Source organism: Herpailurus yagouaroundi, unplaced genomic scaffold, assembly GCF_014898765.1.
Source record: "Herpailurus yagouaroundi ecotype Mexico unplaced genomic scaffold, PumYag 163, whole genome shotgun sequence".
Classification (NCBI taxonomy): domain Eukaryota; kingdom Metazoa; phylum Chordata; class Mammalia; order Carnivora; family Felidae; genus Herpailurus; species Herpailurus yagouaroundi.
In genome coordinates this window covers 28,801,721-28,827,500 of record NW_024412404.1, presented here as the reverse complement: position 1 = coordinate 28,827,500, position 25,780 = coordinate 28,801,721, and the positions used below count along the sequence as shown (strand labels likewise).

The 25,780-nt window shown below is 38.9% G+C and overlaps 1 protein-coding gene across 1 annotated transcript; it reads left to right on the top strand.

Moving 5' to 3' along the window:
- The first annotated feature begins 23,416 nt into the window (after positions 1-23,416).
- On the top strand, positions 23,417-24,590 carry LOC121037527 (olfactory receptor 6C75-like). The gene has a single exon (XM_040486949.1). It carries the CDS (start codon positions 23,427-23,429, stop codon positions 24,387-24,389), a length of 963 nt encoding a protein of 320 aa, XP_040342883.1. The 5' UTR covers positions 23,417-23,426; the 3' UTR covers positions 24,390-24,590.
- The last annotated feature ends 1,190 nt before the right edge of the window (positions 24,591-25,780 follow it).

Here is a 25,780-nt window from a genome sequence, read left to right as displayed (position 1 = left end):
AAGAACATCCAATGGAAAAAAGACAGTCTCTTTCACAAATGGTGCTGGGAGAACTGGACAGCAACATGCAGAAGGTTGAAACTAGACCACTTTCTCACACCATTCACAAAAAAAAAACTCAAAATGGATCAAGGACCTGAATGTGAGACAGGAAACCATCAAAACCTTAGAGGAGAAAGCAGGAAAAGACCTCTCTGACCTCAGCCGTAGCAATCTCTTACTCGACACATCCCCAAAGGCAAGGGAATTAAAAGCAAAAGTGAATTACTGGGACCTTATGAAGATAAAAAGCTTCTGCACAGCAAAGGAAACAACCAACAAAACGAAAAGGCAACCAACGGAATGGGAAAAGATATTTGCAAATGACATATCGGACAAAGGGCTAGTATCCAAAATCTATAAAGAGCTCACCAAACTCCACACCCGAAAAGCAAATAACCCAGTGAAGAAATGGGCAGAAAACATGAATAGACACTTCTCTAAAGAAGACATCCGGATGGCCAACAGGCACATGAAAAGATGTTCAGCATCGCTCCTTATCAGGGAAATACAAATCAAAACCACACTCAGGTATCACCTCACGCCAGTCAGAGTGGCCAAAATGAACAAATCAGGAGACTATAGATGCTGGAGAGGATGTGGAGAAACGGGAACCCTCTTGCACTGTTGGTGGGAATGCAAATTGGTGCAGCCGCTCTGGAAAGCAGTGTGGAGGTTCCTCAGAAAATTAAAAATAGACCTACCCTATGACCCAGCAATAGCACTGCTAGGAATTTATCCAAGGGACACAGGAGTACTGATGCATAGGGGCACTTGTACCCCAATGTCCATAGCAGCACTCTCAACAATAGCCAAATTATGGAAAGAGCCTAAATGTCCATCAACTGATGAATGGATAAAGAAATTGTGGTTTATATACACTATGGAATACTACGTGACAATGAGAAAAAATGAAATATGGCCTTTTGTAGCAACGTGGATGGAACTGGAGAGTGTGATGCTAAGTGAAATAAGCCATACAGAGAAAGACAGATACCATATGGTTTCACTCTTATGTGGATCCTGAGAAACTTAACAGGAACCCATGGGGGAGGGGAAGGAAAAAAAAAAAAAAGAGGTTAGAGTGGGAGAGAGCCAAAGCATAAGAGACTGTTGAGAACTGAGAGCAAACTGAGGGTTGATGGGGGGTGGGAGGGAGGAGAGGGTGGGTGATGGGTATTGAGGAGGGCACCTTTTGGGATGAGCACTGGGTGTTGTATGGAAACCAATTTGACAATTAATTTCATATATAAATAAAAAAATAAAAAATAAATAAATAAATAAACCAGTCAAGTATTACAAAAATAAATAAATAAATAAATAGATAGATAAATAAATAAATAAATGTTTTGCCACAAGCACAGTGTTCTCTAGCCTTCGATTCTTTGATAGTATTTTCTTTGTGGACCACACAGCAACTCACTTCTAGGGGAACAATAACAGCTCTGCTTTCCCTCTCCCTTCCAGCTATCACACAATGCCTTTCATTAGTGGGATTCAAACTGGACCCTTCTGGCCAGGGATTCTCTAAAATATAGTTCCCAGGGGGCCAGGTGCTGTGATCTAGACGGTAAGATCCAGGAGAGTGGAAATGATTGCTGCGACCTCTTCCCCACCCCCCAAAAAGAAAATGAAAAACAAAATCCAGCACAGGGTACTCCAAGATAATATTGCATCCTAAAAACTTCATTAAGTTTTGATAAAGAATGGGTAAACAACAAAAGAAAATACATTTTTATAAATTAAAAAATGTAATAGCTGACAGAAAAGAATCATCCACATTGTTGGCAGGAAAATAAATGGAGAAGTTTCAGAAAGTAAAATACAGAGAGAAAAAGAGTTAGAAAATGTGTGGGGAAAGTAATTCAGTGGATTATGTATTTAGTATTTAGTAATTATGGATTTGGAAGAGAGAACACAGAAAAAAGGGGAGAATAAATTATTAATTACACAAAGAGGACAATATCCCAATGCCTGTGTGAACAACTCAATAAATTAAAATTTTTTGTATCTAGGCATGACACTATAAAATTTACAAACATGAAACATAAAGAAATCTTAAAACATCTTTCCAGATTAAAAAATAAATAAAAACACTTCTATGAAAGGTTATGGAAATCCATATATCAACTTCTTTTTCAACTTTTGATATTGCTTGAAGTAAGATAAGGCTTTTAAGCTTTGAGGGAATGATTTTCAGTGTAGAATCTTGTAACCAGCTTTCGGCAAAATGCTAAAGTAAATTATTAACATTTAGGAAGACTAGGAATCTGCAAATTTGCTTTTCATACACCATCTCCTAGTTAAATTCTTGACAATTTGTTCCCTGGAAATAAGCAAATGATCTCCCCCTTCAAAAAAAGTAAAAACTGTGCCTTTGTTTTCTTATCTGTGAAATAAGATGAGGATTGAGTAAATTAATATGAGTAATGCAATTTAAAAATTGTTAAGGATTTAGCAGTGTGATCTACATATCTGTGGTCATGGTGGTGGTGGTGGTTGTGGTGGTGGTGATGATGGGCTCAGAAATCTCTGGATCTAAAGCAGAAAAAAGAATTCCAAGGATCTTATTGAGAAACCACAATCATATTGAAAAATAAAAAGGAAATAAAGCATAAAACCAAAGCAATGATGAAAGATGGGGGGATTGGGAGGGCGGGTAGTTAGAAGTTCCAGGAGTTTAAATCGCAGGTTAAATTAACGTGTTTAATATTCTACACTGGTGACTTCAAATGTCATATAGGAATGTTTTTTAATTGCCAAGCAAAGTATTGCTTATAAAACTATTATTAATTTCTAGTTTTTGTACATTTTGTTTTTGTTTTTTTAAGGTAAAAATTTTTTAATGATTATAATTTATTGTCAAATTGGCTTCCATACAACATCCAGTGCTCATCCCAACAAGTGCCCTCCTCAATACCCATCACCCATCACCCATTTCCCCTCTCCCCCACCCACCCATCCACCCTCAGTTTGTATTTAAGAGTCTTTTGTGGTTTGCTTCCCTCCCTCCCTTTTTGTAACTATTTTTCCCCTTCCCTTCCCTATGGTCTTCTGTTAAGTTTCTCAAGATCCACATGAGTGAAAAGATATGATATCTGTCTTTCTCTGACTTATTTCACTCAGCATAATACCTTCCTCTTCCATCCACGTTGCTGCAAATGGCATGATTTCATTCTTTTTTTATATTAAATATAACTTATTGTCAAATTGGTTTCCATACAGCACCCAGTACTCATCCATGATTTCACTCTTGAATAGAGGATATGAATTCTATAATATCTGATTTAACAATTATTTTTAAATTTATATCTTTATTCTTTAATGTGGATCATGGGCACATGCAAAGAAACTGCTTTTTCTCTTTGTAGGATAAAGAGTTCCTTCTATAGAAACTTGTTCTGGATATTTTCTTCCATGTTTTTGTTGAATATCATTGAAGCAGTCTCTGATGGACCAAACCTGACCTACAAAATATGAAGCTAACAATTAACAGAGAACCCAATCTAATACATGAAAGGTTTGTGGTGACTGGTATGTGAACATATATCTATTAATCCAAACTTCACCATCTACCCTGCAAAACAATTTCCCAGTACAAAAACCCCCGCTATTAGTATTGAAACTTCAGAGAACATATGTCTCAGTAAAACTTGCCAACCAGTGTTCATGTGGGAAATATCAGTATTTGTAACTCCAAAAATCAATACAACAGGAAAACAAATTATATACAAGGAAAGGTTCAAATTCAATTACAAAGCCATAAAGGTCAACAAAGTGAGATGGGGTTTTGGCATTTTGTGGTACTAAGAATGGCCACATTAATGCAGAGAAAGCAATGGTTTGCCAAGAATCACATTAGTTCCTTGAAAATCATGAAGCAAAGTATTTTATGCTCTAACAAGGTGGTTATTATTTATATAGTGATATTTTTAGTGTGTTTTGGAATATTGGTTGGGGGTTTTGACTGATCTAATACAGATATATTGTAATACAGATATAGTGTTTCCATTTAAAATAATGGAAAGTTTTTGTTTTTTTGTTTTGTTTTGTTTTGTTTTGTTTTTTTGCTTTTAATTCCCTTGCCTTTGGAGATGCGTTGAGTAAGAAATTGCTGCGGCTAAGGTCAAAGGGGTTGTTGCCTGCTTTCTCCTCTAGGGTTTTGATGGTTTCCTGTCTCACATTCAGGTCTTTCATCCATTCTCAGTTTATTTTTGTGAATGGTGTAAGAAAGTGGTCTAGTTTCATTCTTCTGAATGTTGCCATTCAGTTCTCCCAGCACCATTTGTTAAAGAGACTGTCTTTTTTCCATTGGATACTCTGTCCTGCATGGTCAAAGATTAGTTGGCCATATTTGTGGGTCCAATTCTGGGTCCTCTATTCTATTCCATTGGTTTATGTGTCTGTTTTTGTGCCAATACCAGACTGTCTGGATTATTACAGCTTTGTAGTAGAGGCTAAAGTCTGGATTGTGATGCCTCCCACTTTGGTTTTCTTCTTCAATATTACTTTGGCTGTTCAGGGTCTTTTGTGGTTCCATACAAATTTTAGGATTGTTTGTTCTAGCTTTGAGAAGAATGCCAGTGCAATTTTGATTGGGATTGCATGAATGTGTAGACTGCTTTAGGTAGTATTGACATTTTAATAATATTTATTCTTCCAATCCATGGAACGTTTTTCCATTTCTTTGTCTCTTCTTCGATTTCCGTCATAAGCTTTCTATAGTTTTCAGCCTACAGATCTTTTACATCTTTGGTTAGGTTTATTCCTAGGTATTTTATGGTTCTTGTTGTGATTGTAAATGGGATCAGTTTCTTTATTTCTATTTCTGTTGTTTCATTATTGGTGTACAAAAATTCAACCAATTTCTGTACATTGATTTTGTCCCCTGCGACTTTGCTGAGTTCATGTATCAGTTCTAGCAGACATTTGGTGGAGTCTGTTGGGTTTTCCATGTAAAGTATCATGTTGTCTGTGAAAAGTGAAAGTTTGACTTCTTCTTTGCCAATTTTGATGCCTTTTATTTCATTTTGTTGTCTGGTTGCTGATGCTAGGACTTCCAACACTATGTGAAAGAACAGTGCTGAGAGTGACATGCCTGTCATGTTCCTGATCACAGTTGGAAAGCTCTCAATTTTTCCATGATATTAGCTGTAGGCTTTTCATAAATGGCTTTTATGATGTTTCAGTATGTTCCTTCTATCCAGACTTTCTTGAGGGTTTGTATTAAGAAAAGATGCTGTATTTTGTCAAATGCTTTTTCTGCATCTATTGACAGGATCATATGGTTCTTATCCTTCCTTTTATTAATGTGATGTGTCACATTAATTGATTTGTGAGTATTGAACCAGCCCTGCATCCCAGGAATGAATCCCACTTGATCATGGTGAGTAATTCTTTTTATATGCTGTTGAATTCAATTTGTTAGTATCTTGTTGAGAATTTCTGCAGCCATATTCATCAGGGATATTGGCCTGTAGTTCTCTTTTTTCTGGGTCTATGTCTGGTTTGAGAATTAAAAGCAAAAATGAACTATTGGGACCTCATCAAGATAAAAACGTCTGCACTGCAAAGGAAATAATCAACAAAACTAAAAGGCAATTGACAGAATGGGAAAAGATATTTGCAAATGACATCAGATAAAGGGCCAGTATCCAAAATCTATAAAGAACTCACCAAACTCCACACCCAAAAAAGAAATAATCCAGTAAAGAAGTGGGCAGAAGACATGAATAGACACTTTTCCAAAGAAGACATCCAGATGGCCAACAGACACATGAAACGATGCTCAACATCACTCATCATCAGGGAAATAAAATCAAAACCACACTGAGATATCACCTCATGCCAGTCAGAGTGGCTAAAATGAACAAATCAGGAGACTACAGATGATGGTGAGGATGTGGAGAAACAGGAACCCTCTTGCACTGTTGATGTGAATGCAAATTGGTGCAGCTGCTCTGGAAAACAGTGTGGAGATTCCTCAAAAAATTAAAAATAGAACTACCCTATGACCCAGCAATAGCACTGCTAGGAATTTACTCAAGGGATACAGGAGTGCTGATGCATAGGGGCACTTGTAACCCAATGTTTATAGCAGCACTTTCAACAATAGCCAAATTATGAAAGAGCCTAAATGTCCATCAACTGATGAATGGATAAAGATGTGGCTTATATATACAATGGAATACTACTTGGCAATGAGAAAGAATGAAATATGGCCATTTGCAGCAATGTGGATGGAACTGGAGGGTATTATGCTAAGTGAAATAAGTCAGTCAGAGAAAGACAGATACTATATGTTTTCACTCATATGTGGATCTTGAGAAACTTGACAGAAGACCATGGGGAAGGGGAAAACAAGAGTTACAGAGAGGGAAGGAGGCAAACCATAAGAGACTGTTAAATACACAGAACAAACTGAAGGTTGATGGGAGGGTGGGGGAGAGAGGAAAGTGGGTGATGGGCATGGAGGAGGGCACTTGTTGGGATGAGCACTGGGTGTGGTATGGAAACCAATTTAACAATAAATTATATTTTAAAAAGCTAATAAAATAAAATAAAATAAAATAAAATAAAATAAAATAAAATAATGGGAAGTAAGATCCCAGTGTCTGTTTTCACAAACTATATTTGATTCTCATAAATTGTTTTCTGACATTAAGCAGGGGTTGCCTTTATATTCCTAAGATCTGCTAAGCATGTATGCTAGATCCATCAAGGATACACTGTTTCTAAATATTAACTCTAATTAGGATCTATCTCTGACATTTTCTTATACTTCTACCCAGTTGTTGTCCTGTAATTTTAGTTCCACAGAGTATTAAATGGTCAGGGATATGTGTTTGCTGATGAGGTTCCTCCAGGATCTTTGTGTACTTACCATAATACCACATGACCAGTCAGGGAAGGGAAGGAAAGGGAAGACTTGGCCCTGGTTAACTTTAAAATTTCACACACAGTTTTTCCCCCTTAACATAGTATCTTAAGCATTACTCATTATTGTATACATTATTATGATTTAAATGTATGCATAATATTTACTTATATTTCATCAATTATTCAGCTATATATTTTACGGTTATAACTTGTCACAGGCTATGGTTAAATTGCCATATTATTAAGACATTCTTTGATGGCATTAGGCCAGGGATCTCAGGAACACTGCCTTGGCCTGGACAAATTCTCCATTCAGTTAACTTCTTGGGGAATATATGCACAAAGAAATCCAGCTAAGACATGATCACTGACTAGAACTACAGTTCTATGATGCTCATTTTTTTTTAATTTTCCTTAAATTTTAGTTAGTTGACATACAGTGCAATTTTGGTTTCAGGAATGTAATTCAGTGATTCATCACTTACATATAATACCCAGTGCTCATCACAAGTTCCCTCTTTAATACCCATCACCCATCTAGCCCATCCTCCACCCACCTCCCCTCCATCCACCCTCAGTTTGTTATCATTAAGACTCCCTTGTGGTTTGTTTCCCTCTCTCCTCTTTTTACCCCTCCCATATGTTCATCTGTTTTGTTTCCTAAATTCCACATATGAGTGAAATCATATGATACTTGTCTTTCTATGATTGATTTATTTTGCATAGCATGATATACTCTAGCTCCATACACATAATTGCAAATGGCAAGATTTCATTCTTTATTATGGCTGAGTATTATTCCAGTGTGTGTGTGTGTGTGTGTGTGTGTGTGTGTGTGTGTGTGTGTGTGTATACACACGTCTTCCTTATCCATTCATCAGTTGATGGACATTTGGGCTCCCTCCACAGTTTGGCTATTATTGATAATGTTGCTAGAAACATTGGGGGGCAGGTACTCCTTCAAATTTGTATTATTGTATCCTTTGGATAAATACCTGAGAGTGCGACTGCTGGATCATAGGGTAGTTCTAGTTTTAGTTTTTTGAGGAACCCCCATACTGTTCTCCAGAGTGGCTACACCAGTTTGCTCATTTAATGCCTTTTATAGGCAGACAAAAATTCATTAGGAAAGAGTCAGGTATAAGGTACCAAACACGGGGTCTGGAAAATTAATATTCATTCTAACACTAATTCTTGACATTCTAAGAACCTAGCCAAACATCACGTTGAAGGAACAATTAAATCTAGATATTGCATATGAATTAGAATTCTGAGTGACCACATCCAACTCAGATAAATAGTTATTCTAGGCCTTACTATTCATTTCTTTAATAAAAGGGAAATAAAACTAACTAGAGCAAAGGATCATCATGGGGATAATGAGATAAACCCAAATTAGCACAGTATTATGCAAGTATTAAATATTCAGTAAATGCCATTTTCGTTCCTTCATTTAATCTTTCGGTATATATTTACCAAGCACCTATACTTGCTTGGACTGTGCTAGGCAACCAACACCACTCCACTTTCCATCATTATCTGCACCACCATCATCATCGTCACCATCAGCATCATCGTCATACTCCATTGTTCATGAGGGTTCTACCTGCATTGAAGTTCACAGATCATTGCCATGGAGGATTCAGAAATGTAAATAAAGGTTAGGTTTTAATTAGATCAAAACTGAGAATCAGAAAATAAATGTTTTGTGATAATAGTAAGTAGACTATTTCAAATTGGTGGAAAGTTATGTTTTGCTATAAATTCTTTAGCCTCTAAAATACATATCACAATTTCTCCTTCATTTTGTTGCTGACACAGTCCATCCTCAGAGACCTAGGAATTGGGGGGAAGCATTTATGGAAACATGAGTATACTCCTCTGTGAGAGAGTCAGAGTTGATCTTTCCTTTGGTGTGCAATAGGCAGTCAGCAAAAAAAATATACAGGAATACTGAATTTTATAGATATGCTCTAAGGCTTTTTCTGAGAGGCTCTAATATATGATCTATACAGGAGGCAAAATTAACTTTTTCTTATACTTATGAATTTAAAAATTATAATAAAATACAACATCACTGGAATGGTTAAACGTTCAAAGTGGATAAAACCCAGGGTTAACAAAGGTATGAAGCAACAGGAATTTTAACACATTACAGTGGGAATAAAAAACAATATAATCACTTGAAAAACAATGTGGCCATTTCTAGTAAAATTAAATATGTATTTATCATATAACTTAGCAATCTTACATCTAAGTACTGACCTACTTAGTATATCCACGGTAGTATTTAGTGTTTACAACAGCTTTATTCATAATAGCCAAAAAAAACAACAAATTGTCCATCAACAGGTGGCCTATCTAGAGAATGAAATACTACTCAATCATAAAAAATGAACAGATGCAATGAAATAAATGAATCTCAAAAACATCATATTGAAAAGAGAAACCAGGCCCTAATGAGTGCACATTCAATTTCATTTATGTGAAATTCTAGAAAAAGCAAAACTAATCTATAGTGATATAAAACAGCATGGAATGCCAGGGCCTGGACACGATGGGGGTGGTGTTGACAACAACAGGAACGAAAGAACTTTTCTCAATGATAAAAATGTTATATATCTTGAATGAGGTGGGAAAAAAGATGAAAGAAGTCAGTGGATATACAGGCAAGGATAACTGACACTGATTAACAAGAGAAAACAGGGCTTCTACGATATAACAGAGGAAGGAAGAAATATGGAAACTAATAGGATTCACTAGGATGCTTCTTATTTATAATTATAATTATAATTATATTTTTAAATTATTTTTTAATATGAAATTTATTTTCAAACTGGTTTCTATACAATACCCAGTGCTCATCCCAACAGGTGCCCCCTTCAGTGCCCATCACCCACTTTTCCCTCCATCCCACCCCTCATCAACCCTCAGTTTATTCTCAATTTTTAAAAGTCTTTTATGGTTTGCCTCCTTCCCTCTCTGTAACTTTTTTTTCCCCTTCCCCTCCCCCATGGTCTTCAGTTAAGTTTCTCAGGATCCACTTAAGAGTGAAAACATATGGTATCTGTCTTTCTCTGTATGACTTATTTCACTTAGCATAACACTCTCCAGTTTCCTCCACATTGCTACAAAAGGCCATATTTCATTCTTTCTCATTGCCAAGTAGTATTCCATTGTATATATAAACCACAACTTCTTTATCCATTCATGGACATTTAGGCTCTTTCCATATTTTGGCTATTGTTGAAAATGTTGCTATAAACATTGGGCTACAGTCCCCCTGTGCATCAGCACTCCTGTATCCCTTGGGTAAATTCCCAGCAGTGCTATTTCTGGGTCATAGGGTAGTTCTATTTTTAATTTTTTGAGGAACCTCCACACTGTTTTCTAGAGTGGCTGCAGCAGTTTGCATTCCCACCAACAGTGCAAGAGGGTTCCTGTTTCTCCACATTCTCTCCAGCATCTATAGTCTCCTAATTTATTCATTTTATCCACTCTGACTGGCATGAGGTGATATCTCAGTGTGGTTTTGATTTGTATTTCCCTGATGAGAAGTGACGTTGAGCATATTTCATGTGCCTGTTGGCCAGCTGGATGTCTTCTTTAGAGAAGTATCTATTCATGTCTTCTGCCCATTTCTTCACTGGATTATTTGTTTAATGCTTCTTGTTGCTTCTATGGTAATAACTTTGGAAATTAACAGCAGCCATGGCCATGATCTGCTAAGGAAATTGTAACCAGGGACTCAGACCCCTCAGGTATGAAGGTCCATGTTACCCTACAGGGCAAGCAAATGAAGCCAGCGGTCATGCTGGCGAAAGATGAAGAAAAACATACAGAATGAATGATCATGAAATGAGATGGCGGAATATTTATGTGGCCTGATGACCAATGGCAGCAGCAGAGACTATAGCTCACCTACTTACACTTCTGCTGCAAGTCAGGTTTTTATTTGAAAAAAATACGACCAACCACTACACTGAACAATGAGTAAAAGGACAGGGTGAACTTACGGTGGTAGGCAAGTAAATCTAATTAGTGTAAAGGGCAGATTGAAGAAGACACTGCTAGGCTCCACCCATATAAATTTGGTATTCAACTTGACAGGCAACCCGTAGGATGTCTACTGAAAACTCTGCTAGCGCACTATTTTCTGGCCCTGGCGGCATATTTTGCCATGCATAAAACAAGCCAGAATGTCTAGAGAATGAATGTTGCCACAAGCAATCCTCAGTGGATGATGGGTGATGAATTGTTTTATACACACCCCACTTTCTTTCCTTCTGGGTTTGAATAACTCTGAAGAGTGTTCTACACTGCTAGGCAGAATTCCACAGTGACGTTGGGCTCCAATTTCCCAGAAAAGTAACTGGCTTGGTAATACACAATTCTTTTTACTATATCACTTTCCCCCCTTCCTACTGGTCATTCATGGAATTAGCCCTCTAGTAAACTACTTGTCTTCAAATCCTTTCTTCTGGGTCTGATTCTGGGTAACTCAAACTAAGAGAGTTTTCTTCTACTACCTAGTTTTATTTCTCCAGAAATTCACACCTTTTGTGCAAATTATATACATAGTATCAATATTAAGCTTCTTCTGTGAATCAATCCTTCCCTTCATTTTCATGGGCTGCCTTTTGAGAAATGCCTTTCACGAAGAAATGCCTTTCATTTCAAAGTAACTTTGACTTCAAGGAGTTCATTAAGGACTTCCTGTTCCACCAAGGTAGAATGGCCCCTTTTTCTCCAGGTCTTCTCTTTTTAAATTTAAACATCCTGGAAAAGGGGGTGGGAGGTGGGAGGGCAAGAATAGAGCAGGGGAATAGGAGGACCTTAGGCTCATCTTGTCCCACAAACACAATTGCTTAATAATCAAATAATACTAAATACGCTGGGAATCAACTTGAAGACTAACAGAGCAAACTCCACAACTAGAGAGAGAGAAGAGACCACATCAAAGAAGACAGAAGGTGTGGAGATGTGGTTTAGGGGAGAAATGGATCTCAGGTACTGCAGACCAGAGCAAACTGTGGTCACAGAGAAGGGTAGGAGAGAGTAAAGCACACGCACACAGGGGAATACACAAGGAGAACATTTCCCCAAAGCCATTGACTGGGGAAAAAAGAGGGGCTGATTATCATGAGTTTTTGCAACCAGCAGAACCTAAAGTCTGCAGTTTTAAATGTAAGCGGGCTTGTCTGCGATAGAGCCTGGAGGATGCTCTCCTATTCGTGGACAGAAGGCAGACAAACAACCTGGGAGATAGATTATGTGGAAACACTGATTTGAAGAACTCCTGGGACACAGAGGGGAGATAATTCACTCTTCTTGGAGCAAGTCCCTAAGAGGCAGCATTCTTAGAGAGGATGCCTCCCTGGAACAAAAGATCTTGCTGGAGCTGTTTGTGTCCCCTCTTCCCCACAACATAAACACAGAACCACTTGTGGGAAGCAGTGCAGCATTGACACTGGCTGCTTAACTTGCTTACAGCAAGTCCCATATCCCTGCAAACAAGAAGGACTGCCCCTCTCACTCAAGCTTGTCTCAGACTCAGCATGGAGGGCCTCTCCCCAAGAAGACCAGTGCAAGCTCCTGCCCACACCACATCTCCTAACCAGAGAGTTCTGCAGGGCTTCAGTTCTAGTGGAAGTATATCAGATCTCATTTCACAAGCAGCCAGAGCACACGTAGTTGAAACTCTCCACATTCTGGCCAAGGACCACTGCCCACTACAGACAAGGACAACCTCTGCCAATGATGGCCCTATGGAGAGAGCAGCCAAAATACAACAGCGGAGTACACACAGCACACATCAGGGACACTCCTTGAAGCTCTAGGCCCTAGACACTACATGAGCTCTTTTTCATAGCTATTACTCTCAGGGGCAAGAACCATAACTGGCTTTTCCAAGGCACAGAAGAAGGCAGAGACTTAGACAAAATGCCAACATGAAGGAATTCATTCCAAATGAAAGAACAAGATAAGGCCATGGCCAGAGATCTAAGTGAAGTAACATGCCTGATGGAGAACTTAAAACAACAATCATAAGGATACATGATGGGCTTGAGCAAAGAATGGAAGACTTCAGGGAGACCCTTACCACAGAGATAAAAGAGTCAAAAAGAATCAGTTCAGTCAGAAATGAAGAATGCAAAAACCGAGATTGGAAACAGGCTTGACACAATGAACAGCATGCTGGAAGAAACAAAGGAATGAGTTAGTGATACAGAAGACAAAATAATGGAAAATAAGGAAGCTGAACAAAATAGAAAAAGAAGAATTATAGCACACAAAAATAGACCTAGGGAACTCAGTGACTCCATCAAATATAATATTCATATCATAGAAGTTCCAAAAGAATAAGAGAGAAAGGGGGGCAGAAAATAGAGGAAATAATAGCTTGAAGATCTCCCTAATCTGGGGAAAGAAACAGACATCTAGATCTAGGAGGCACACAGAATTCTCATCAAAATCAACAAAAGTAGGCCAACACCAAGATGTATTGTAATTAAACTGCAAAATACAGTGATAAAGAAAAACATCTTAAAAGCATCAAGACAAAAGAAGTCCTTAACTTACAAGGGAAGACCCATAAATCTAGCTGCAGATTTCTCAATAAAAACTTGGCAACCAGAGGGGAGTAGCATGATATATTCAAAGTATTGAATGGAAAAAATATGGAGCCAAGAATGCTCTATCCAGCAAGGCTATCATTCAGAATAGAAGGAGAGATAAAGAGTTTCCCAGACAAACAAAAACTAAAGGAGTTCATGACCATTAACCAGCCCTGCAAGAAATATTAAAGGGGACTCTTGGAGTCTAAGGAAACACCAAAAGTGACAAAGACAAGAAAAGATCTCCAGAAATAATGACAAAACAAGTAATAAAATGGCATTAAATACATATCAACCTATAAATACTCTGAATGTGAATGGACTAAATACTCTGGTCAAAAGACATAGGATGTCAGAATGGACAAAAAATAAATTCCCATCTGTATGCTGCCTACAAGAGACTCATTTTAGACCTAAACATTTGTGCAGATTGAAAGTGAAGGGATGGAGAAATATTTATCATGTATATCAATGGACATCAAAAGAGAGCTTGAGTAGCAATACTTACATCAGACAAACTTGACTTTAAAAACAAAGCCTGTAACAAGACATGACGAAGGGTCCTATATCATAAAAAGGTGGGGGGGGGCAATCCAACAAGATCTAACAATTGTAAATATTTATGCCTTCAACATGAAAGCAGCCAAATATCTAAAACAATTAATAACAAATGTAATGGAACCCATTGAGGACAACACAATAATCATAGAGGACTTTAACACCCCACTTATCACAATGGACAGATCATCTAAACAGAAAATTGACAAGGAAACAGTGACTGAATGATCCACTGGACTAGATGGACTTAACAGATATATTCAGATCATTCCATCTTAAAACAGCAGAATACATATTCTTTTCAAGTGCAAATGGGACATTGTCAAGAATAGATCACATACTGGGTCACAAATCAGGCCTCAACAAATACAAAAAGTTGAGATAAAGCCTGCATATTTTTCTGAGCAACACTATGAAACTTGCAGTCAACCACAAGAAAAAGTTTGGAAAGACCACAAATACATGGAGATTCAAGAACATGCTACTAAAGAATGAATAGGTCAAGTAGGAAATTAACGAAGAAATTAAAAATACATGAACCAAATGAAAATGAAAACACAATGGGTCCAAAATATTTGGGATGTAGAAAAGTGGTGCTCAGAGGGAAGTATATAGGAATACAGACCCACCTTAAGAGGAAAAATCTCAAACAACCTACACTTAACATCTAAAGGAACTAGAAAAAGGACAACAAATGAAGCAAAAATCCACCAGAATGAAGGAAATAATAATCTTTATACCGGAGAGGTGCCTGGGTGGCTCAGTCGGCTAAGTGTCCGTCTTCAGCTCAGGTCATGATCTACCAGTTCATGGGTTAGAGCCCCTCATCAGGCTCTGTGCTGACAGCTCAGAGCCTGGAGCCTGCTTCAGTTCTGTGTCTCCCTCTCTCTCTCTGCCCCTCTCATTCACACACTCTCTCTCTCTCTCTCAAAAATAAATAAACATAAAAAAATCAAAATGTATTATAAAAAAATAAAAATAAAAAAATAATCTTTAGAGCAGAAATGAGTGATATAGAAAGTAAAAAAACAGTAGAACACATCATGAAACCAGGACCTTGTTCTTTGAAAAAATTAGTAACATTGATAGACCTCAAGCCAGACTTATCAAAAAGAAAAGAGAAAGGACCCAGATAAATAAAATCACAAATTAGAGTGAAGAAATAACAACCAACACCACAAAAATACAAACAATTATAAGAGAATATTATGCAAAACTATATTCCAACAAATTGGACAACCTGGAAAAAATGGATAAATTCCTAGAAATATACAAACTACCAAAACTGAAAGTAGAAGAAATAGAAAACTTGAACAGTCTATAATTAGCAAAGGAACTGAATCACTACTCAAAACTCTCCCAATATGGGGCGCCTGGGTGGCGCAGTCGGTTAAGCGTCCGACTTCAGCCAGGTCACGATCTTGCGGTCCGTGAGTTCGAGCCCCGCGTCGGGCTATGGGCTGATGGCTCAGAGCCTGGAGCCTGTTTCCGATTCTGTGTCTCCCTCTCTCTCTGCCCCTCCCCCGTTCATGCTCTGTCTCTCTCTGTCTGAAAAATAAATAAACGTTGAAAAAAAAAAAAAAAAACTCTCCCAACAACAACAAAAAAAGTCCAGGACCAGATGGCTTCACAGGTAACTTTTACAAAACATTTAAAGAAAAGTTAATACCTATTCTTCTGAAATTATTCCAAAAAATAGAAAATCAAGGAAAACCCAAATTCACTCTATGAGGTCAGCATTATCCTAATACCTAAATTAGACAAAGATTCCCTAAAAACAGAGAAGTATAGGCCAATATCCCTGATGAACATGGATGCAAAAATTCTCAATAAAATACTAGCAAACCAAATCCAACAATATATTAGAACATTCATCACAACCAAGTGGGATTTAGTCCTGGGTTGAAGGGTGGTACAGCATTCACAAATCAATCAACATGGCACACCACAGTAATAAAAGAGAGGATAATAACCATATTATTATGGTTGCAGAAAAAGCATTTTAGAAATTACAACATCTATTCATGATTAAAAACCCTCAATCAACAAAGTAAGTTTAGAGGGAATATACCTCAACATAATAAAGGCCATAAAAAAAAAAAGAAAAGAAAAGAAACCACACAGCTAATATCATCCTCACTGGGGAAAAACTGAGAGCTTTTCCTCTAAGGTCAGGAACAAGACAGGGATCTCCACTCTCACCATTGTTATTTAACACAGTACTGGAAGTCCTAGCCACAGCAATCAGACATCAAAAAGAAATAAAAGGCATCCAAATTGGCAACGATGAAGTCAAACTTTCACTATTTGCAGATGACATGAGACTCGATAGAGAAAACCCCAAAGACTCCACCAAAACATTGCTAGAACTGACACACAAATTCAGCAAAGTCACAGGATACAAAATCAATGTTCTGAAATCTGTGGCATTTCTGGACACCAATAAAGAAGCAGCAGAAAGAGAAATCCAAGAATCAATCCCATTTACAATTGCACCAGAAAAGAGTAACATGCCTAGGAATAAACCGAACCAAAGAAGTGAAAGACCTGTACTATAAAAACTATAAAACACTGATGAAAGAAATTGAATGACACAAAGAAATGGAAAGACATTCCATACACATGGATTGGAAGAACAAATATTATTAAAATGTCTACATTACCCAAATGGAATCTCTATCAAAATGCCAAAAGTATTTTTCACAGAACTAGAACAAACTACCCTAAAACATGCATGGAACCACAAAAGATGCTGAATAGCTAAGCACCCTTGAAAAAGAAGAGAGGGGTGCCTGAGTGGCTCAGTTGGTAAGAGTTGGTGATCCTTGATTTCAGCTCAGGTCATGATCTTATAGTTCGTGAGATTGGGCTCTGCACTGACAGCTCAGAACCTGCTTGGGATTCGCTCTTTCCTCTCTCTCTGCCCCACCTCTCTGCTCATGCTCTCTCTTTCTCTCTCTCTCAAATTAAGTAAATAAGCATTTTTTTTAAGAAGGAAAAGAAAAGATGGAGGCATCACAATTCTGGACTTCATGTTATATTAGAAAGCTATAGTAATCAAAACAGTATGGTAAAGGCACAAAAATAGAACATAGGTCAATGGAAAAGAAGAAAACCCAGAAATGAATGCACAACTGTATGGTTAATTAATCTTTGACAAAGCAGGAAACAACACCCAATGGGAAAACTACAAAATACATTTGTCTCATCAACAAATGGTGTTGGGAAAACTGGACAGCAACATGGGAAGAACGAAACTCAATCACTTTCTTACACCAAAAACAAAAATAAATTCAAAGTGGATTAAAGACCTAAACATGAGACATGAAACCATTAAAATCCTACAGGAGAACACAACTCATAACCTCTTTGACATCAGCTAGAGCAACTTCTTACTAGATATGTCTCCTGAGGCAAGGGGAAAGAAAGCAAAATTAAACTATTGGGGCTACATCAAAATAAAAAGTGTTTGTATAACAATTAACAACAAAACTAAAAGGCAACCTACGGACTGGGAGAAGATATTTGCAAATGACATATCTGATAAGGGATTAGTACCCAAAATCTATAAAGAACATGTAAAACACAACACTCAAAAAATGAATAATCCAATTTAAACATGGGCAGAAGATGTGAATAGACATTTCTCCAAAGAGGACTTACAAATGGCCAACACAAACATGAAAAGATGTTCAACATCACTCATCATCAAAGAAATACAAATCAAAACTACAGGGGCATCTGAGTGGCTCAGTCAGTTGAGTGTCCAACTTCGGCTCAGGTCGTGATCTCACAGTTCATGAATTCAAGCCCCACGTCAGGCTCTGTGCTGACAGCTCAGAGCCTGGACCCTGTTTCAGGTTCTGTGTCTTCCTCTCTCTTTCCTTTCCCCACTCATGCTCTGTCTCTCTCTGTCTCTCAAAGGTGAATAAACATTAAAAAAATTTAAAAAAAACAAATCAAAACTACAATGAGATATATCCTCTCACCTATCAGAATGGCTAGAATTAACAACACAGAAAACAACAGTTATTGGTGAGGATGCAGAGAAAAAGGAACCCTGTTACCCTGTTGGTGGGAGTATAAAGTGGTACAGCCACTGTGGACAACAGTATGGAGATTCCTCAAAAAGTTTAAAATAGAACTACCCAATGATACAGCAATTGCATGACTAGATATTTACTAAAAGAATACAAAAATACTAATTCAAAGGAATACATGCAGCATTATCTACAATATCCAAATTAAGGAAACAGCTCAAGTGTCCATCAAAAGATGAATATATAGGGGCCCCTGGGTGGCTCAGTTGGCTAGGCATCTGACTTCGGCTCAGGTCATGATCTTGCAATTCATGGGTTTGAGCCCCACATCAGGCTCTGAGCTGACAGCTCAGAGACTGGAGCCTCTACTTCAAGTTCTGAGTCTCCCTCTCTCTACACCCCTCCCCCAACTGTGCTCTGTCTCTCCCTCTCAAAAATAAATAAACATTAAAAAAAACTTTTTTAAAAGATGAATATATGAAGAAGATGTGGTATATTGTAGAATGGAATATTACTCAGTCATGAAAAAGAATGGCAACTTATCATTTGCAACAAGGTGGATGGAGCAAGTGAGTGTTATGCTAGGTGAAATAAGCAGGCAGAAAAAGACAAAAACCATGTGATTTCACTCTATGTGGAAGTGAAGAAGAAGAAGAAAAAAGAACATAGGGAAAAGAGAGAGAGAAAGGCAAACCAAGAAATACATTCTTCATTATAGAGAACAAACTGATGGTTACCAGAGGAGAGGTGGGGAGGAGGGGGATGGATTACATAGTTGATGCAGATTAGGAGTGCACTTGTGATGAGCACCTGCTATTGTATGTAAGTGTTCAATCACTATAGTTTACACCTGAAACTAATATGACACTGTATGTTAACTAACTGGAATTTAACTGAAAACTTTAAAAAAAAAGTGGAGGATCCAGAACCTTACAAACTAGTTTCACTTCTGAGATTTATAGATTTTTCTACCTCTTTCTATCCCACACAATTCAACTTAAGTAATCATTCTATATATAGTACGAGGTTCATTAAAAAGGAAAAGATTTCCTTTGTCCATACATGAATAAAAAAGAAAACCAAGAAACCCAGAGAGGATAAATGACCCTATACCTTCAGCTCCCCCTCCTGGTCCCAGGTTGGAAGCAACTAACACACACTACCATGCTTTTCCTCACATGGACGGATGGGTATTGGATGCGATATTAATGAACTCTCTACATCAGAATCGATGTGCCCTGGGTCCCTGTTGCCATTACTGCCTTACTTTTATGGAAATTCCATGAAGGGACAGGGGTCCTCAAAGTAGTATTAGTATTCCAGCAGCTCCACCTTCCACCTGGGGTTCCGCATAATGAGTGTTTCTCTCCATCCCAGTCACCACTTGCCAACCTAGCATCCCCACTCTCTCTCCCACAATATCACAGGTGACAGGATTTGCCTTTCTTCAAGTCTTAACTTAGCCTTCTTCCTTACGGATATAATACTAGAAATTGGAATGTTTCTAGGAATAGACCGTATTAACCAGATACACTATAAACCAAATATTCTTATTATGTAAATCCTGAATATAGCTTAGCCTAATTTTTCAAGGGTGGCTGGGGGACAGAGTAGCAAACATAATAATATTCTGCAGAGGAGAATCCACAACCCGATTTTGCTTTATCCCTCCATGTTTTGATAATCACAAATACAATTTTAAGTACTATCCCTTTCCTTATTCTAACTGGAGAACTAAACACTCAAACACAAGGAATGCTGGGAAATGCCCAAGATAAATAAGATCTCAAGGTATCATTTAAAAACATAAATAAATAGTGGGTATTGGAGAACCATGAGGGCACTATCCAGAAAAGTGGAACAATTTGAAACATTTTCCTGATGTCATCTCACCACCCCTTATGCTAGATGCAAAATGTGATTAGTTCATCCTGTTTCTTTGAGTGTCCCCTTTGTAAACCTTTCCATCAAACCACACGCCAGTTCCTCCTCCTTCCCATGATCATTTAGGCACTGGGACTTGCTCAGATGTGACAGGTATTTTTGCACCAGGAAGCTGGCTCTGACTAAAACTAAAACCCCGTGCAAATGTGTCTTTATCTGAGAATTAAAGTGTACAGTCTCACTTCCCTCTAGCTTCTGCGACACTTCTCCAATTACCCCTTATTTTTCCTAACTTCCAACTGAGAAAATAATCATGAGGTCCAAGTTTGGCCTGGACTGAAAGCAGAGTGTGTAGATAGACAGATGTTATAAAAAATGGTGTGTCTATTTGAAGGAAGGTGAGAGCCACACGAATACTTGTGAAAGTTTCTATAATATTTGCCTTGACCTTGTAGGATCAATACTGATGAGAGCAGATTCAGGCACAACAAATTTCCATCTAGTATATGCCCAGGCCTGGCTGCAAATACACTCCGGGAGCTTAGTCCAATTCTCTAGATTTCAATGGGAAGCCAGAGGCCACAGAAAAAAGGATCACTCCTGCCACTGCAGTCTAGCTGAGGTACCCAGAAGAAACAGCTTTCCAAGCCAGTGCTTGCTATGGATACAACTTCTCCATCCTCAGGCTCACAACTGTTTCTCATGTGCATCTAGAATGCATCTGGGGATTCACTTCCAAAATGCCATTTAAAAAGAGAGGGACCTGCCAAGTTAGAGATGTTACACATACCACATAGCATTCCCCTTTCTTCCCTGAGGAAGAAAAAATTTGTGATTTCCTTTTTCAAGGAGATTTAGGAGCACAACGACAATACTCTTCAGATGAAAATATGCAGTGAAAAGAATCATAACGTTGGTGGAAGCATGAAGAACAATTGGCCAGGAAAGGTGGACTTCCCTAGTATCCTTCCAAAAGCCTCATGAAGGCCAGGGGGTAATCAAGCCCTTTCTCATCATAAACTCTATTCTTTTAACAACTATGCTCTGGCTTCAGTGCATGTGGAAAATTGTAGTTTGGACTTTTACCTCAAGAAAGTAGCAACATTCAGCCTGGGATTTTGGAAACCCTTGGGAAACTGTCATATAATTTCCTCGAAAAATCTTGGCAGAGAACAAGGCAGACATCTGGGAGTCAGCATCACCACAGACAATGGGAAAATAAATAGGACGATGGCACCAGTAACTCTTGCTTTCAACAGTGACCAATTACTGCCCCCAGCACACCAGCCATGCCTTTACTTTCTGCCTCTGTCTCTTCAGCATCTAATAAGGTTTGAAAGCTTGCACTCCTTGCTCACTGGCTGGGTCCATCCTGCTGCTGACCAAACAGTCCTGTGGCAAAAATGTCAGAGAGACTTCAAACTTGCAGCTTCTCATTGTTGATGCAGGAAAGCAAGGATGCTCCTCTACACGGGAGGTGAGGATATGCGGAGGAGCATAGTGCAGTAGAGGCTGTCTTGGAGCAGGTGTTCCCATGACAGTGGAGCACTGCAGCACAAGGACCTTGTCTCAGCTGCACCGAGGCATAAACCTATAAGCAGCCGTCTGCTCCCAGCAAGTAGGATAGCAGGTGGACAGCAATGTTGCAGGTTAGGTGGGCTTCCACACACTTGGGGAGCAGAGCCAGACCTTTCCTCAGACCCTAAACAGTGTGGGAGTCCAGCTCTCGCCCAGAATTGCAGGCAGTGAAATGTGGTTGTTTTAGTCCATCTGCTGCTTTCTGGGGTTTCGGTGGTCAAGGCTGCCATGTAGCCTTGTTGCGGTATGAAACATTCTGGGCTATGGAAGCAGGGCTTTGTCAGCCAGACACCGGCAGCACTGGATGTATATTCACCTCACTGTGAGTCAACAGGTTATGACAATTGCGTTTCCTTCTCCTCTTTCCCCTCAGCCCACAGCAAGCTCTTGATTTCTTAGAGGACAATAGCTGCGAGAGGAAGAAGCCCCTCCTGCCAAGAGTTAACTCCCGTGTGTGACTGGCCTCAGGCACCGTAGTGACTTGGTGAACTTCCTGGGGTCTACTGGAAGAGAAGCAGGTGCACCCTCAGGCTGTGCCACTCGGGGATGAGCAGTTTGGCTTCATGAGAGGCCCTTCAGGGGGCCTGGCACACTGTGGGGTAATGAGAGTGACACATTCCACACTGCCAGCTTTTAGCCTAATATTGAGATGCTAGAGTCAAACACCATCGTGAGAGAAGTCAGTGATTGAGAGGACTGAAGAGAGAAGAATGTTCACTGAGCTTCATGGAAGAGTGGATGTATGCATTCCAGGTTCCCAGCATATCTTCCTAAGTGGGTTAATTCTGTGAACTACTGTCAGCCCCCCTCCCTCACAGGCCAGCGCGAACCAAAGGGGCAGGTGGTAAATCCTGGATTTACAGTTTATGGCATGTTGTTGAGCAGCACCCAATGTCTCTGGTCTCCAGTCTCTTCTATAAAATGCTTGAGCTAAAGTAGATGCTCTCTCAGCCCCGTGTCATTCCACAGGCCAGTAACTCAACAGGGATTATAACTAAGGGTAGAAACAAGAAAGATAAAGCTAATCTTGCACTTAGGTTGAGAGATCAGCAATAGATTTGTTCCCGTTTTAGAATATTTTGTCACCTCATTTGGAAATAGCAGGCACTCCAGATTCAGGCATTCTGGCTAAGGTCCCAGCTATGTGACTTAAGCTCTCTGGAGCTCTCTAAGCCTCAGTTTCTGCTTCTATAGAAGAAGGGGTTCGTGTTTATTGTGAAGACTCATAGAAATACTGAATTTCAGAGACCAGCATAGAACAAGCATAGATCCTCAACAGATGATGATGATGACAACTCAGACCATAGAATGTGCTGCATTATTAAAAAGGTATGTTCAAAGGGAATATTACTAAATAACTGTTATGTTTACTTACAAATTGATAATAGTATTAACACAAGGAAATGTTTGATAACTACAAACATGCCAGTAACTCTACTGATGATGCTCTATTTAAGCATTATCTTAATGATCGTAACATTATAATTAGACTATAAGAACCAGCTGGCTAAGTGCCAGTGGGTCAGTCAATTGAGCACCCAATTTCAGCTCATGTCATGATCTCACAGTCTGTTTTCCGGCTTCACATTGCTTTGAGCTGACATCGCAGAACCTGGCTTGGATTCTCTGTGTCTCTCCCTCTCTGCCCCTCGCTCCTTCCCTCTCTCTCTGAAAACTGAATAAACATTAAAAAAAATGTTTTAAGAACCAACTAGCTAAACCACTTTACTATCTGCCCAGCCACTTTCTTGGATAGACAGGTAACTTAATCATGATCCCCTCAAACCTTTGAGCTCATGGTTGTTTTTATTGTAGGTTAAGACCAGCAGGGATGATGCTGTGGAAAGAGATGCCCATGGAAATGGGGAACGGGACCACCGTCCAAGAATTCACCTTGGAGGGGTTTCCTGCCATCCAACACCTGGGAAAGGTCCTCTTCCTGGTGCACCTGCTGGCCTACCTGGCATCCATTACAGGCAATGCTGTCATAGTCACCATCACCTGTGCTGACTCCTGTCTCCAGACACCTATGTACTTTTTCCTCAGCATTTTCTCCTTCTTTGAGTGTTGTTTCATAAGTGCTGTTATTCCTAAGTTGCTGGTCATCTTTCTTTTAGGCCGCCAAACCATTTCCTTTCTTGCCTGTTTCATACAAGCCTTTGTGTTTGTCTATCTGGGAGCAGCAGGTTTCCTCCTCATAGCAGTGATGTCTGTGGATCGGTACATGGCCATTTGCAAGCCCCTGCATTACCCAACCATCATGAACCTCAAGACTTGCTTCCTCTTGGTCACTGCCTGCTGTGTTTTGGCCTTCATTCTCATCACTGGTCCACTAGTAATGGTTTCCCAGTTATCCTTCTGTGGCCCCCATGTCATTCCCCACTTCTTCTGTGACCTTGATCCTTTGATTCATCTCTCCTGTTCTAATACCAGGTCTGTTGAAATGTTGGCCTTTGTCGTCGCTTTGTTGATCCTTTTGACATCGCTTATCATAACCATCATTGCATACAGCAACATAGTAGTCACAATTGTGCGACTCCCATCAGCCAAGGAGCGACAGAAAGCTTTCTCCACCTGCTCCTCTCACCTCATTGTCCTCTCTCTGATGTATGGCAGCTGTGTCTTTATATACGTGAAACCAAAGCAAAGGAACAGGCTGAACTCCAACAGGGAGGCTGCCCTTGTGAACACGGTGGTAACGCCACTGCTCAACCCTGTCATCTACACTCTGCGCAATAAGCAGGTACAGCAGGCTCTGAAGGAGAAAATGTGCAGGTTGAAAATATCAAGATGAAAATAAAATCACATGGCCCTGGAATGGAAGGCTTCAGAAAAACATTTGACTTCATTCTGGCCAATGTAGCAGTCCACAGCTTTCTAGTATAGGGTCTCTGGCACACCCACTTGACCTCTGTACATTCCTGGAAAAATGGAAATCTGTTTTTCAAGGCCACATTTTATCTTAATGTGCTTACCTGTCTTCTCCCTAAATATTCCACATTTTGATGACAGTTGATTAAATGCAAAAACGCTTATTGAATTTTTATTCTTCTCTATGATATAATCCATGTGCCTGAAATTTCCAAAATTTAGGAATTTGTATACTTATTTATTTCACTTCTCTCTAGCTATAAACATGGCTGAGCAGAATTAATAAATATTTACCAAAAGGCATCTAGATAATTAAAATGATAGAATGTTGTATATTACGTTGTGGTTATGAAGGAAATGAAGTTAATAGTACCAGGGTTTGTGGCCGCATTACCTCTATGCCTATCCCTAGGCAATAATGGTCATAGTATCCCTCACCTTCAAATATATATGGTTTGCATCAGGTGTAATGGTGTGTAAAATGGTGTCCTCAGTCCTTAGCTTAGTTACATATGTATGCATCAATCCCATTCTGGAGAGAAACGGAATTGTTCTCAGGTTCAGACCATTCTCTATGGAGAGGAGATAACCACAGCTTCCCATGGTTTACCAATGCTCCTATTTTTCTAAATTATTTATTCTAGCTACAACCCCTCAGGTGCATAATACATACTTATGATTGGTTCCTATCCAAAAGCTATTGCCACAGAATGCTTCTGTGTATCACTGGAAGAGAGCACTTATTTCTTATTTCTATAATCTCTTCCAAAGATTCAAGTTCACAGAATCTGAGTTTTGCTTATCTACTTCATGCTACTAATGAAAATAAACAAATCAAACATTTTTCCTATTTGTCTTGTGTTGTCAACTAAAAGGTATCTTCGGATTGATAACTTATTTTAAAACCAATATTTCCATTGCCTCAATCCTCAAACTTTGTGTAGTTTTTATACCTATTTTCCAGCTAGAATGTGTCTATTATTCTTCAGAAGCAACATCTCTAGAAAGATTAAGGCAAGTTTTATTTTGTTTGTTATCCCAAACCCTGAGGGTAGGTAATCTCAGGTACATTTTATGAAACACACCCTAAACTATGACTAGAGCATATTTGTCCTGATGGTCCTTTTACAAATTTCAGATTTCATCTTATTGACAATGAATAAATAGCAAACATGTCCTAAAAAATCACAGATGATTAGCTGTATACATTGTATTAAAAAGTGTTTGGAAAAGCTGAGATCAGAGTGGGAAAGTGGGACTGTTATAGAATTAGAAGAAAGAGAATGATGGCTTAGAGAAGTGGCACTGGGAGTG